The sequence below is a fragment of the Astatotilapia calliptera genome, chromosome 5, assembly GCF_900246225.1.
Source record: "Astatotilapia calliptera chromosome 5, fAstCal1.2, whole genome shotgun sequence".
Taxonomy (NCBI): Eukaryota; Metazoa; Chordata; class Actinopteri; order Cichliformes; family Cichlidae; genus Astatotilapia; species Astatotilapia calliptera.
This window is the reverse complement of record NC_039306.1, coordinates 35,621,578-35,637,911: the sequence shown is the minus strand read 5'-3', so window position 1 is coordinate 35,637,911 and position 16,334 is coordinate 35,621,578. Positions and strand designations below refer to the sequence as shown.

At 41.1% G+C, this 16,334-nt stretch overlaps 1 protein-coding gene across 3 annotated transcripts in view; it reads left to right on the top strand.

The window, feature by feature from the left end:
- LOC113023039 (copine-9-like) overlaps positions 1-16,334 on the top strand; it is a 187,304-nt gene that overhangs the window by 109,402 nt on the left and 61,568 nt on the right. For all 3 annotated transcript variants that reach the window (XM_026169094.1, XM_026169093.1, XM_026169092.1), the window contains 4 exons: positions 8,406-8,469; positions 10,436-10,539; positions 11,187-11,291; positions 15,995-16,036. In XM_026169094.1, coding sequence (XP_026024879.1) covers positions 8,406-8,469; positions 10,436-10,539; positions 11,187-11,291; positions 15,995-16,036 — 315 coding nt within the window. The remainder of the gene's footprint in view (positions 1-8,405; positions 8,470-10,435; positions 10,540-11,186; positions 11,292-15,994; positions 16,037-16,334) is intronic.

Here is a 16,334-nt window from a genome sequence, read left to right as displayed (position 1 = left end):
GTTTCTTTATCAAGGGAACTGTACTATGTCACTTCCCATGAGTAACCGTTCCATAGTTGGTGGTTTCTGGGTTGTTCCTGAACATCCTAGTCTTAAGCCTGAGATGAACCAATGCCAATATCTTCAGTGAAGCAAGTTTTACATCACCATGGACTGACCAAGAGAAAAACCCCAATTGCCTCAAAATTTACACCGTCAAGCTCCCCTGAAATCTGCAGCTGCCCACATCAACCAGAGAAATGCCTTCTGGATAAAAGTTTTATGGTCAGATGAGACAAAAATACAATACCAGCTTTCAAGCATGGTGACGGGAGCATCATGTTCTGGGGTTATTTTGTTGCCAGTAGTACTGATGTATTGCACTGGGTGGATGAGATAATGAAGAAGTAGGACTTCATCTGAAATCAGATGCTACATGGTTAAAACTTGGACACAGTTGTGTGTTCCAGCAAGGCAATCATCTCAAACACAAATGACAAAAATAGGAATGGATAAAGCACAGTGTTCATATTAGCTGTACTGTGACACAGGTCGGCACTGTGAGAATAGAACCCTGAGGTACACCACAGGTTACAACATCAACGGCTAACACTGAAAGAAAGACTTATTAGTCAAATAAGACTAGAATCAATTAGTGCAACAAATACCGATACATCAACGAGCTCACAAGATGTGAGATCCGCATGTTGTGGTCCACTGTATTATCAGTAAGATCTCAAGTACAGTGGAGTCACTAGGATCAACAATACATAAAAGGCCACTAAAAGGTCATGAAAAACTCTTGAAAGAGTAGCTTCTTTGTAATTCAATTTGGAGTCAGACTGAAAAACCTCACCAAAAACTACAACTGCTGAAAAAAACAATTTCTCTAACACTTTAGATACTTTTGATAGAGAGATAATTGTTAAAATTGATGACACAATTACATGAAAACGTGTATGTGCGCACACTGTGTCTGAGGAGGATGTGTGGAAGTGCTTCAGGAAGATGAACGCGCGCAAAGCTACTGGTCCGGACGGGATTCCCGGCCGCGTCCTCAAGTCATGCGCGGCTCAGCTGGCTGGAGTGTTCACACACATCTTCAACCTTTCCCTCTCTCTGTCTGTAGTCCCAGCCTGCTTCAAAATGGCCACCATCGTCCCTGTACCCAAATCCTCCACCATCTCCTCGTTGAACGACTGGCGACCTGTAGCCCTGACCCCCATCGTAAGCAAATGCTTCGAGAAGCTGGTCAGGGACTTCATCCGCTCTGCACTACCCGACTCACTGGACCCTCTACAGTTTGCATACCGCCACAACAGGTCCACTGATGATGCCATAGCCCTGACACTACACACTGCCCTGTCACACCTGGAGAAGAGAGATATGTGAGAATGCTGTTTGTAGATTACAGCTCAGCATTCAATACCATCGTTCCCTCGAAGCTGGACAGGAAACTGCAGGATCTAGGACTGAGCAGCTCCCTCTGCAGCTGGATCCTTAGCTTCCTGTCTGACAGACGCCAAGTGGTCAGACTGGGCAGCATCACCTCATCCCCCATCACACTGAACACTGGTGCTCCACAGGGGTGTGTACTGAGCCCTCTCCTGTACTCACTCTACACCTACGACTGCACAGCCACTAACAGCTCCAACATCATTGTGAAGTTTGCGGACGACACTACAGTGGTGGGTCTTATCACCAACGGTGATGAGACGGCTTACAGGGAGGAGGTCAGCGCCCTGACCCACTGGTGTCAAGACAACCATCTCACCCTCAACGTCGCAAAGACAAAGGAGTTGATAGTGGACTTCTGGAGGTGCAGAGAAGTACACACCCCCATCACCATCAACGGCGCTGCTGTGGAGAGAGTGAGCAGCTTCCGGTTCCTTGGTGTACATCTGGCTGAGGATCTTACGTGGTCAGTACACACAAACAAAACAGTGAAGAAGGCGCAGCAGCGCCTCTTCTTTCTCAGGAGACTGAAAAGATTCGGCATGAGCCCCCGCATCCTCAGGACCTTCTATCACTGTGCCATTGAGAGCATCCTCACTGGATGCATCACCACCTGGTATGGCAACAGCACCGCCTACAACTGCAAAGCTCTCCAGCGAGTAGTGCGGTGCTCTGAACGGATAATTGGAGGTGAGCTTCCCTCCCTCCAAGACATCTACAGGAAGCGCTGCCTGAGGAAAGCGGGGAGGATCATCAAGGACTCCAGTCACCCCAGCCATAAACTGTTCAGACTGCTTCCATCAGGAAGGAGGTTCTGCAGCATCCGGTCCCGTACCAGCAGACTGAGAGACAGCTTTTTCCATCAGGCCATCAGACTGCTGAACACGTCATAGACACCTCAGCTTCACTACTGGAACTTCAACATTATGCACTCCATACTGTACAGTAATGCCACTGTTTTGCACATGTCTCACTCTGTATATTTTATATTTTATATATTTTATTATTATTATTATTATTATTATTATTTTATTTTATTATTATTATTTTTTTACTATTTAATTTGTAAAAATGTGTATACACACACACACACACACACACACACACACACACACACACACACACACACGTAGGAAAATATTTAGTATACACATCCAGAAATGCATACACTATTATATATTGTACATATATTTATTAGTTTCAGGTTGGCCATTCTTGTATTTTGCTCGTTTGTGTTGTTGTGTTGCACATCTCTGTTGCTTGTGGGGCTCGCACACAAGAATTTCACTCGCACGTGCTGTGCCAGTGTGCCTGCACATGTGATGTGACAATAAAAGTGATTTGATTTGATTTGATGTAAACAGACGAGAGCGAATAATGCCAAATTTACATTAGTAGGTTTCAACCTGTCAACAATATTAGTTGTTGGGCAGAAAATCATTGTACAATGTAGTCCTGAGAAGTGAGATCCTATGAATGAAAACATTTTAGAAAGCTGTCACAGTACAGGAGACATACTTGGAAAAACAGATGTTGTTAAGGTCATGCTTGATGGTAGTGAAGCGGAACTTCAGTCTATGGGAATGAGAATAAAGCAAATTGGAAAAGTGTTTTTTTTGTTTGTTTGTTTTTTTCTTGAGGCCCTGAAAACCTCCTGATATCTGTTAAAATTATTTTCATAAGACACCAGAATTTATTCATCCCCCTTCCTTTCTGCTCTCCTACATTGTTGACAGAGCGCCCGAGTAGACTCATTTAGCCAAGGCTCATGTTTTAATTTAGGGCACTAAGATCTCAAAGGAGCAACAGAATCAAGGATAACAGTGCAAATATTGATAAAAGAATTTAAGGACTCTTCTGCATGAACATGAGATTTAAGGGGTGGAACTTAATAGTTCAGCTTAGTTTCTATTTGCTATAACAAACTTGTCAGCAGTAGTCAATGTAAAAAACAAAAACAAAAAACTGGACGGTACCACGTTTAGAATAGGGTCAAATATAACACAAATATAACACTCTTAAGATACCAGAGTCTACCAGAGTGCTAAAGTCAGATTTTGTCATGTTTGACTGTTGCCAGGTGGTGTCACTGGTACCTACATGAGCAATAATTATATTGACTGAATTAGGGAGTGTAGTTAGAAGGGATTTGAGTTCAACTGGCATAACGGACACTGGAATAACTGTGTTTAATAGACAGTAGGTTCTGCTGGCATTTCTGGTGGATGGTTGGTGGACTTCATAGGTGAGGCAGAGTGGGCAAGTGCACCTACAGTATAGGTGAGCTGCAAATCTGGTAGTTGGAGAGAGGAAGAGCATCATGCTCTGTTTTTATTGCCACCTGTGGTGCAGTGATCAGCACAGTGGAACAGGTCAAGTCACCTTGCGGTGCCATCGTAGAGTAGCGGCCCACAACATAAGTTGCTGGATGAATGGCTCTGACCACGGAGCTTAAGGGAATCGAAGCGTGTGTTACTTCCAGAGATGCTGGGTCAGCAAAGATCCCAGCCGGAACCCGTCCGTCGTCCACCACTGCACCAAACTAATTGGACTGAGTTTCAATGACATTATTTCCTTGGTTAATGGTTGTTTTAGCGTGACTATTGTTTTAGCTTGTTCCACAGCAACGTTGGTAAAACTGTGAAGAAGTTCTGCTTTTTGTTTGAAGTCCAAGACCTCCACGTGTTGTCCTTTGGACTGGATATATCCTCAGTTGCATTTTTTACTGGATGCACTTTTCAAACATATATCCTTTAGGTAATTCATAGGCTTCTTCTGAAATCCCTCATTTAATCATTTTAAAACAAATACCACTGGAAACATCTTGTCTGTTCTGTAGAACAATGGTTCTTGTACAGATGCAATGAGTCTTACACACAATGGTTTCTTCTGTGGCGACCGTGGCTCAGGGGGTTGGGAAGCGTATCTGTAACCGGAAGGTCCCCGGTTCGATCCCCGGGCTCTCTGTCCTGATCGTTGTGTCCTTGGGCAAGACACTTCACCTACCGCCTACTGGTGTTGGCCAGAGGGGCCGATGGCGCGATATGGCAGCCTCGCTTCTGTCAGTCTGCCCCAGGGCAGCTGTGGCTACAACCGTAGCTTGTCTCCACCAGTGTGTAAATGTGAGAGTGAATGAATAGTGGCATTGTAAAGCGCTTTGGGTGCCTTGAAAAGTGCTATATAAATCCAATCCATTATTATTCTGAAGAGATGAATTTTACCACTGTACTGTAACAGAATGCCAAATGCAAAACTGGAAGTGCTTAGGGATGACAGCAACTTAGCCAAAATGTGGCAGACCATTTAAGTTAGAGAGTGGCATTGGAGAGTGCTAAGACACATAGTGCTTAAACATCACAGAGTTCCAAGCTTACTTGGGCATTAACATTAGCACAAAAACAGTGTTTTGGGAGTTTCATGGAATGGGTTTCTATGGTAGAGCAGGTATGTGTAGGTATGATTCAATTTAGTTTTATTTATACAGCGCCAAATAACAACAACAGTCACCTCAAGGCACTTTATATTGTAAGGTAGACCTTACAATAATGCATACAGAGAAAAACCAAACAATCATACGATCTCCTATGAGAAGCTCGTTGGTGACAGTGGGAAGGAAAAACTCCCTTTTAACAGGAGGAAACCTCCAGCAGAACCAGGCTCAGGGAGGGGCGGGGCCATCTGCTGGGGTGAGGGGAGGAAGACAGGGTAATAAAAATATAATGTGTAGTCATTTGTAGTTGACCCAGTACTTATGTCCGTACAGTATACTAAATACTGGACAAATCCAGTCTTCATGCTCAGCTAAACTAACTAGTGGGTGACTACAGGCTGCTTTGCAAACGTGAGGACATTATCAGTCTAATTCAGGTTAAGAATGTGTATTTTTGCTATATAAGTGTATTTTCTCAGAACTATGAAGAACAGTTGTAGGACAGAGGTCTCAGGTTTTGGTCCACACACAACTATATTTAAGTATCTTGCTAGAGATATTCAAAGTGAGAAAATCCACGCTGCCGCCTGTTCTGTTTTTCATTCTTTTCCCCTCAACTTTCATATCATTGTTGTTGGAGTATTTTGTTTAATGTCAAAAATGTCCTTGCATAAAACAAAATGAGAAGGCTTTTGTGTGCAATTTTACATGACTGTGTTACTGTAGAGTAATTGTGATTGTGTTTGTGTTATCTTGTCTAACATATGTGGGAGTGGGAAACCCACATTAGGCAGTGAAAAACTGAAGTGGTTGGATGACAAAAAATATGTTGGAAAAGGCCTGCTGAGACCCCTCCCCACCTTAAAACACACACACACACACCCACGCCCTGATGTCGTCCACATTTAACTTATTTTCTTCATCTGTGTTGTAGTTACCTGTTTTGTCCTGCCATGCACAGGCTTCTGTGACGTTACTGCAGTTTAACTACAGCTAGGCTGTATCAGCAGCAGGAATGTGAATAGGAGGTTCTGTGACAGTCGAGAGAGGCTCAAGGTATCTTCAATATCCCACATGACCTTGCAAATTCATTATCAGAACTGCTCACAGACACTCATGTATCACTGATAGCTTTCTTTGTTTAAGTGAGAGGGCCAGCAGAGACGGATTAAAAAGAAAACCAAACTGAGATGAAATTGTCAGAAGTGTTGGAATTAATACTTGTTTCAAGCCAAATCTTTGAGTTTTACCTGCCCTCATGCAGCTACGGTTACGTGACTGGGTTCATAAACGAACCAGCAGAAGGGACAATGGACTAAATGAAGCAAAACCAGTTTAAGGTCACAGAAAACAGTCTCTCAAGGATAATATATTCTTTGTTTGTGTGGAATCTTCCGACTATCCCTCCTGCATAATGTAGTGTGCATGTGTAGCGGTGTGTTGGTGCCTGTGTACATTGTCACAGTTGTTTATGGCAACATCCTTGAATCTCAGCTGGCGTTTTAATCACAGTGCAGCATCAGACAGAAGCGCAGCTTTGAGTGGATGGAACGAATCGCTGTGTCACACTGTGAGGTGGAGTGTGACCTGCAACCACAGGGAATTATCAAGAGGATGATAAAGGTTTCCCCACTTCTCTATCTGGCTTCAACTTGTCTTGAAAAACTTTTAATTATCCGCTTTTCTTTGTCAGGGTGTAATTTGCTTGCACACAGATCTCAGATATTTCAGACTAGGACCAGGAGAATTATGGGCCCCAAACTAGACAGGTGTGGTTTCATGATGTCTCTATAATTAAGACGGTGTGCATCTATGCACAAAATAAGATGATCTCAAATTGAGCGGCCTGATGATATTACACTTTCTTGAAGACGTTTCATCCGAGAAGCTTCTTCAGTTCTAAGAGCAATTGGTGGAGAATCCCAGATTTTAAGCCCTTAGGGAGTATCCCTAAGAGGGTCATGGACCCCCTATTGATCCTCTGCCTAATAACAGGAGCCAAGGTGTGAAAACGGGTGTTTCAGGTAAACCCACTGTGAGACCTTGTCACACCCTATCATGTGATTCACTGAGGTCAAATGACCCAGGATGTAAGTGGGTGTTAAGGCGCTGGGAAGAGTCTCAAAACGGGATTATAGATGGAAGACAGTTGGTGTCGTAAACCACCACCTCTGTTAACTGGGTTGATAAGAATGATATGAGAAATCTGAAAGAGATAAGCAACCGCTTCAATATGGTCCATTTAACTGAAAAACCAAGGAAACAAGCAAATACACGCTTGAATAATTATTTTTATTTGTATTTGTATTTGTATTCTATTTTTATCTTATTGTATATTTATTTTATTTTATTCTACTGTATATAGTATTTTATTTTATTCTATTCTGTACAGTTGTGTACTGTATTTATTCTTATTGTATTCTAATTTTTGCCTCATAACTTTTGCACTGTCCACTTCCTGCTGTGACAAAACAAATTTCCCACGTGTGGGACTAATAAAGGTTATCTTATCTTATCTTATTTACTGATGCAGTAAACTGCTCAGCATTTCATGACATAGTCCCAAAACCCAATACTTAAATCTGTCAAGAGGCTTGAAGGAGCTAGGTTGCACTGAAAGTGATGATGTTACAATAAATAGTCAGACACCCTCTATTCCTAAATTAAAGATGTTATGTTATTCAGAATCAGATGTGGCCGCTATTATAGACAAATTTAAAAAAAATCTAAAGTTAAAGATGTGTATGGTTTGAATATTTATTTTAGAAATGCTCACAAAGATTCTTTGATGTTTCCAATAACACATATGATTAATCTATCACTCAGGTTTCCATGTTGTTCCAACAACATGGAACTCCAATTTACAAACTGGGGAATAAATCAGATCTTAAAAATGACCTATGAGTATATACTAATGTCCTGAAAACATGGTTGTTAGTTGGAGGCAGATAGATTGTAAGTATAGTAAATTCATGAAAAAGCAACAACAAAGCATCACTTCCAGCAGTTTGCAACAGGGCACAAGCAGAGAAAAGGGCACAGAGCCTTTGCTCTAGCAGGTGATTTCTCTCTGTGAGAAATGACTTCACATTTCATTTTCTAATCTTAATGAAATTTTAATACAATTGCCGAGATTGTTTTGTAATTCATCACTGAATGAAAAGTGCTCTTTCCTCTGAGACAAATTCGATGACAGGTTGACTTCTGGTTGGAAACAATCATGGTGACGTGCCTCCTGAGCCTCCAGAATTCCTCTTTTATCCTCTCCTATATCTGACAATGATAACTTGTAGGAATCAGCTCCTGGGCCAGTAAACAGCTGCTGAGATTAATCACTGTGATGGAAAGTTACTGGCACTAAAAATTTAGCATAGGCTGAAATTGGGAAGTAGTCAGATTTTCCCAGAGAACAGTAAACTATAGCTTGATCTGAATGATCCATACTTAGTTTTAAGTATTATTCTTTTATTGTCAGCCACAAATCTTTTTTTTTAAATACTTGTTGTCCTGTATCTTACACTTTTCTCTCTCACTTTCTTAGTGGTATTCCTGGGAAGAAGTGTGGAACCATCATCTTCACCGCTGAGGAGCTGAGTAACTGCAGAGTTAGTATCAGCTTAGATGAACCTTGTGATACAAACAGTAAGAGGAGTTAGAAAGTTAAGCATGGCAGCCCGACCTCATGATGGCCACAGTCTGTGTTTCCATTTGTTAACCAAGTAAATTTAAATTACCTGGATATTGAATGACCATTTAAAGGACTTCAGGATAATTTTGTAATTTGCATCATACTCTCAGTGTGATGAGAAGAGCTGCTCATGAATTATAAATCCTTATTTTACACTTTGTTTTTTATATCCATGTTGAAGAAGATCAGATTACTGTTATGTATATATGTAATCAGGTTTGACCTTCTTTGCTTCACTATCAGACTCGTGGTGGTGGTGACAGCTCAAGAGTCCTTGAGAACTCTGAGAGCCCTGTTGGATTTATTGTTGAAATGTTTGTCTCTGAGCAACAATCTATCTTCTATACATTTCAATTAACGGTCAACCCAGTACTGCAATACCTTTTGCACCAGAACCTCATTCTTTCTTTCTTAAAGAAACAAAACAAATTGGTAGAAATACAGTATTCCAGCCATTCACAGAAGTAGGCCCATGCCCAGAACCCAAGGACCAATGGGATTTTCAATCTCTGGATCATATCTTTGCTGAAGATGAAGCAGAGACACAAAACAGCATATGGATGACCATCTTTCTGAGGATCCCAAAAGGTTGATTCTGTTCCTCTGGACGTAGTGTTTTCAGTGGAAGAAACATTTCGTCACTCATCCAAGTGACTTCTTGAGTCTCAGCTGACTGCAGGTCTCCCCAACCTTATAAACAGTACATTTGCAGAATGACTGAAACCAGCACCACTGAATGAACAATGGGCTGGGAGGTCAGTTCCTTGATCATTAATTCTCATGACGATTGATCAACTACCACTTATCAAAGCCCACTGATCGAAGCTCATTGATCAAAGATCACTGATCAATGGAAAGAAAGCTCCACCCGATCCAGGATTGAAGGACAACTGTTGCCTAAGTGAAAACCCTTATGTGTCAGGACTATCGGAACAGTTGAGAAGCATTTTTTCTAAACATTTCTAAACTATTTGTGTCGGGTGGCTTTTAAACCACCCGACACAAATAGAGTAATATAGTGTACGCTGATGATTTATACACCAGGGAAACCAAACAACCTCTAGCAAAGCTGATGGTACGATGAAGAATTCGTCAGGCGAGGACTCCGCAGTCTATTTACACCTCCAGGCCAGTGGACACTCTTTCAATCATGAGGATGTACACATCGAGCGGGGAGTCAAGGAGGTCATTTACGTGAAAAGGGAAAGACCATCTCTGAATCGAGGAGGGGGCCTAAGGGTATATCTTTCACCATCTTACAATGCTGTGATTGCAGCCATTCCCCAACTCTCTGTCAAGACCATTGGACTGGTCTTCACAGACAAGACTGGTGTGATAGACCCCAGCCTGTATCTTGTGCTCAGAGCTTGTTGATGTGCTGTCTTCAGCACTGACCATGGCTCAGGGGTTTGGGAAGTGCACCTGTAACCGGAAGGTCGCCGGTTTGATCCCCTACCGCCTACCTGTCTTGGCCAGAGGGGCCAATGGTACAATATGGCAGCCTCGCTTCTGTCAGTCTGCCCCAGGGCAGCTGTGGCTACAACTGTAGCTGCCTCCACCAGTGTGTGAATGTGAGAGTGAATGAATAGTGGTATTGTAAAGTGCTTTGAGTGCCTTGAAAAGCGCTATATAAATGCAATCCATTATTATTATTAAATGTTAAATGGCTCTGTGTTATATCCTGTTGCCACTAGGTAAAGTTCTTGTTGGGTTTGAGTCATGTGCTCAATAGACTTTTTGTCTACGGATATTACAGTTTGCTAGACAACATCCTCTTTTAAGTACTTATTGTCAAATTATGTTCAAAAATTCACAAGTTCATTCTTAAAAAATAAACTTGAAGATAGACCGGATCCTGAAAGAAACTGTTCTTGTTTTCCTAGGACATAGCCACTATGCAGTTTTGTGCAAACAAGCTGGATAAAAAGGATTTCTTTGGCAAGTCTGATCCTTTCCTTGTCTTCTACCGGAGCAACGAGGATGGCACGTGAGTGTTTTGTTTGGAATGTATGAATTGTTAGAGAAACTGTATATCCTCTGATATGCAGTCAATCTGTTAGCTGTCCATCTAAAGAAAAGCGCTGCTCCTCTGTTCCAGTTCTGGCCTTATTACTGCCGGTGAGTAAAAAAAAAACGCTAACACATTTGTCTTTTGGATCCAGTCCCATGAGGAGAGTGAAAGGTACTAACTCTTCAGAAGGAAGAAGTGGTTATAGATTTTCTCTACACTGAAGTAGAATGTTTTAATTTGTACTTCGTTTAAGTTTTAAGTATTTCAAAAATATAGTTCAGGATGAAAACTTTCTGTTTACTCTGGACTGTTTCTGGTGTCTAATGTTACATTTCATTTAGATGATGAGTAATAATAATAATAATAATAATAAATTTTATTTATGAGCGCCTTTCAAGTCACCCAAGGACACTTTACAATAGGATAAAACACTTAGTAACACTTAGTAGCATGAAGCCTTACCAAATGTCATTATTTAACCAGGGATATGTGGTATCCAGGGACACATTTTGTTCACTATTTCCTGTCAATCCTAGAGCCCACCAACATGTGTTTCATGATAAAAAAAAAACTCCCCCCTCCTGACATTTCATCTATGTTGAGATGTCTCCTTTTGTTTGCAGGTTTACGATCTGCCACAAGACTGAGGTGATCAAAAACAACCTAAACCCTGTCTGGCAGTCATTTACTATTCCTGTTCGAGCACTTTGTAATGGAGACTATGACAGGTGAGAGAACAGTGCACTGATTACTTTCTTATTTTAAATCATTATGCTATCGAATATAAAGGTTTATATTGAGCTAACACAGGGTCAGCTACTGCAAAAAAATAAATAAATAAAAAAAATAAAGACAAAAACCCGACAGCTACTACTTCAAATTTAATTTCCTACTAATTTGTAGTCAGACAAAAGAGCTCTCACCTCTTTAATATATGTCTTTACCAGTGTTGGTCAAGTTACTTGAAAATAATAATTAGTTACTAATTACTGATTACTGCTCCAAAAAGTAATCCCATTACTTTACCGATTACTTATTTTCAAAAGTAATTGGTTACTTTATTACGGTACTTTTTAAAAACATGATGCACAACCTGAATAAGTAATAAAGCAACAGATCTTTCAGCCCAGTTCAATTTTTTCTGCATAATCCATCATATAAAAGTGAAGCAAATGAAAAAGTCTGTTTTGAAAATTTTTTTTATTAGTTTTAATCTTTAGTTTCATGCACATTGCATCAAGCAAAAATTAAATTATATGCAGCAGTCTCTGACTGGAAGAAATGTGTTTAACATTTAAACCTTTTCTGCAGATTCCAGCTTATAAAATTAAAAAAAAAATGTTTTGTGTTTACACTTTTTCAAATAGATGCAAGTAAAACACACCAAAAAATTTATAAAATCAAAGATTGAGCAGCACTAAGTCCTGTCTCTTAAATCTGTTGTCACCTGTTTAGCAGGAGTGGGGCGGGTGGAGGTTTGCCCGGTGCCACAGCGTTCATGTCAGTGGGAGGATCCGGGGGTTTCTCTGTGAATGTCACATTCCCGTGGCAGCGTGCTCGGAGCTCGCTCAGAAGTTTAATTTTTTGCTGTAGAAAGACGTTTTCTTCCCACGCAGAGTGAACAGCAGACGCTAATGTTTTTGTAATTTTTTACGGAATCAAACTCAAAGTAATGTGAGTACTTCCAAGCTTTAAACGCTGCACGGTCGTACTCTCTCCTGCTCTCCATATTATGCATTGTTGATCTGCACATGTCTGTTGCTGTGCAGGCTAATTTGTCACAGACGTTTGCCACCTACACTATGTCTAGGTCACAGTCTGCTAGTCAGAATTTGGTTATATCATGGAAATTTGATGCAGCTACAGAGTGTCAATGCTAGTTTTGCTTTCCTTGTGTCTTTGTCAAGTCTTTCCAGCTGTGTTTCCTGTGTGTTTCCATTCTCCCTAATCACCCTCGTGTGCGTATATATTTTGTCTGTTTTCTCTTTGTCTCTTATCAGGACGTCTGCTTCTCTTGTCCATGTTTCCAGGTTCCATGTCCAAGTTAATTCATCCAGTTTAGTTCTGTTAGTTAAGCCTCAGTTCCTGTTTTGCCTCTTGCTAGTATTTTCATTCAGCTTTTAATAAACGGCTCATGTTTTGTTAAAACCCACTACTGCCTGTACATGTATGCATTTGGGTCCTTATCCTCTTTCCTCACTGTCTGCTGCCATAGTCTCATGACATACTGTGCTTTATTGGACAACCAGCGTCCCTAACCTTAAACCCATAGAGGTATTGTCAGGAGGAAGATAAGAAAAAACCCAACCTAGAAATATAGATGAGCTGAAGGAGGGTGAAGGAGCCCCAACCAAGTTCTCATTACATTTTCGACTGTAGAAGTTCCATGACTTCATCCATGAAAAGCATAGAACATCTGAAGGTTCACTTGTACTCATCAGGACTTCAGACTTATGCAGAAACATCATCTTCTTTCTTAAACTGGGTCTGTCTTCAAATTGAAGATTTGAGGTTTGTCTTTCCATATTCATACTGAATCCTGTATAAAGCTGAACTCTGTGGTGGTCAGAATAATGCCAGCAGTCGGCCGTGAACTCAGTGTCAGGCCAGTGCTGGTGTTATTGAGACTAATGCAGAAGTAATAAGCAGCAAACACACACGCACAGTATGTACATCTAAGCCTAAATCAACCGACAAATAAGGGATTACTAAGGATTTTCCCTTAGACAGTAGTTGTCTTTCTTCGCACCTGAAGTGAATGTCCAGTTGGGATAACCACATTTACTCAGGGCCTTCTTAATAGGATATTCTTCTGCTTCCATGGCTGCTGTATCTGTGGGGATGCCTCTCATCATCCACTGGAGCACAAAGTGTCTGTCATCACCAGACTCTTAATAGAGCAGATTCAGTGCTGTGGTGAGTTTTAAAACAAGATTGGAACACTTCTAGAATTTCATATTCATACAGGAGGGACTTAAATTGAGAGTAGACAAAATTTTAAAGGAGTTTAGGCAACAAAGGTAGCTTGGAGACAGGCTCGACAAAAAAAGGTTAAGAAAAGGGTTGCACAATAGCATCTTTAAAAAATTTGGCACCACACTAGAGGTCAGACTACTGTTAATAATGGCTAGGATGAATGTGTGGGGGGTATATGTGTGATGCTAAATTTTGAGTCCTCTATTAGAGGCCTGGAATTTTGAGGGTTCTTCGCAGTATCTTAGGTGTACCTAGGACTGTGTTCTTCTGCACAGAGACCTCTTATACACTCGGATTCTGCTGGAGCTGCTCTTCCAGTATCAGGGTTACAACTCCTTATGTTCCTGTTACCACCAGGACTGCTTTGGACTTTACTTTCCACATCTGCTCCAGTTGTTCCTTCTCTATTTTCTTGTCCTCCTTCCTGATGTTGCTGTCTGTTGGGTTTGCCATATCTATCACAATTTTTTGTCTTCTGCTCCTTGTCACCCACTGCTACAGGGGTGTCAAACTCCAGGCCTCAAGGGCCGGTGTCCTGCAGGTTTTAGATGTGTCCTTGATCCAGCACAGCTTATTTAAATGGCTAAATTACCTCCTCAACATGCCTTGAGGTTCTCCAGAGGCCTGGTAAGGAACTAATCATGTGATTCAGGTGTGTTGACCCAGGGTGAGATCTAAAGACTGCAGGACACCGGCCCTAGAGGCGTGGAGTTCGACACCCCTGCACTACTGTCTGGTTAGTTTGCCAGCAGCTGCTTGTCTGTCTGGAACTTTTGGTGCCATAGGACCTTGTTGTTCTCCACCTCCTTTGGTGGTGTCTTGTATTGGGTATTTGGGACTTCTAGTCCATATATACTATCTCAGCCACTTGGTTAAGCCTCTCAGTGTATACTGTTCTTTACATCTTATGTTCTGCTACTATATGGTGGATAGTCTCTAGGGCACCTTTGGACGGACTTGTTGGCTTTGGTATATTCCTGCCTCTATGGCTGGTGCTTAGGGCCTGTTATTGTGCTGCCATGATCAGACATAATACATTTTTAAATGGACTAACAATGAGGGGGAGTTGTTGCTACGAGTAACACAAAAGTACAAAGCTGCAAAAGCGAGTGAGAATTAAAGAATTTAAAGAAAAGCTATCTGGAGCGCGTACAAACTGATATTCATCTTTTTTAGGGCAGTCAAAACAACCGCTGTATAATGTACTCTGCTATCTTTGTTTATTTGGTCACATGACTGCGTCACATGACTAAAATACGTCATCGTTTTAGAAAGTCTACGTTTTCGTGTGTCCACACTGCAACGGAACAGCTGCGTTTTGAAATGTATGCGTTTTCGAGAGCGTTTTCAAAACGCTGCCTTTTTCCTTGAGGAAAGCGCCGTCTCAGTGTGGACGGGAGGTCAAAACGGAGAGAAAACGATGCGTTTTCAAACAACAATGCATTAGTGTGAACGTAGCCTAAATAAACTCCTATCAGCAAGGATATCATCTGATTGTTGGGGCTTTGTCTCAAATCTTGTAGGGTCTTTACTGTACAAACTAAAGCAGGTTGAGCGGACTATTGTTGAGATTGGGTGCTGTTTGTTTAGACACTAAAGCTGGTGGGCCTAAACCTCACATCAGGAGGTTCTTTAAATACGAGGAGTATGTGTATCAGAAAACCAGGGCACAGAGACTGAGTAGGTCTAATCAAAGAAAGTTTATTCCCTGAGGAAGAAAGCATGCATAAATACTTTTTACACTAAAAATCCCACAATAAAATTGTCCAAAAAACGCAATACAAATATCAAAGTAAAATCATGCAAATAAAATCCAAACTACACTCAAGAATAAACACTAAAATAACAATAAATCCGACTATAAAACAAATACAAGTTTCTGCTGTGTAACATATAAATTTATTGAATTTAATTACATTTAATTACTTCTTACACAGTAGCTGTTTAAGTCACAGAAAACTGGACCTGCATCTCACACAGGCAATCAACCTGTACAGGAAAAGAACAAGAAGTAACAAGAGTCACTCCACCTCATACTCTAAAGCACAGCGCACGGTCACATGGATGATCGCACGACTGAAAGAATCTGAGTCATAGCACCGACTTTAAGGAAGAAGGCCTACAATGTTTTTTAAAGTTGTCTTATTTCAAATATATAATCCATTATACGTATTATTTTTTCCATTATTTTCATTATTGAATGAATTTTTATATATTATATAATTATATAATTTTTGACATTGGTAAGCTGTATAACTTTAGGGTCACCATTATTTTAATTGATTTCATAATGTGAAACATCCTTTGAAGAAAAGTTAACTTACTCAACTTTCTGATGGTCTCTCCCTATTGGCTTCCTGCCATTTCACTTTCTCACCCTCACACTCCCTCTTATCTTCTGTAAATCTCCCCTATGTCTATCTCACCTTGGCTTCCTTGTCTCACCTCCCTCCAGGACAGTCAAGGTGGACGTTTACGACTGGGACAGGGATGGGAGGTAAGCGCTCTCACTCTGTGTGACTCTCCTTTTCCTTGCTTTAATTTTCAGCTCCACACGGAGTCTCTGAAATGTCACACATTATTCTTTCTGACCCAAGGCATTTTATTAGAACAAGTGAAGAGCTCCACCTGCTTGGCACACACTGGGCAATGAATGAAATCTTGTGAGTGAAAGGTTGCAGCTAAGTGGTTAGGAGGTCAGGTTATACATGGCTTCTACGTCTCATCACAGATGCTGGCTACTGTAGGAGCCCTCATACATGTGGGGCTTAATTTGCAGATATCTTGTGGGGGTT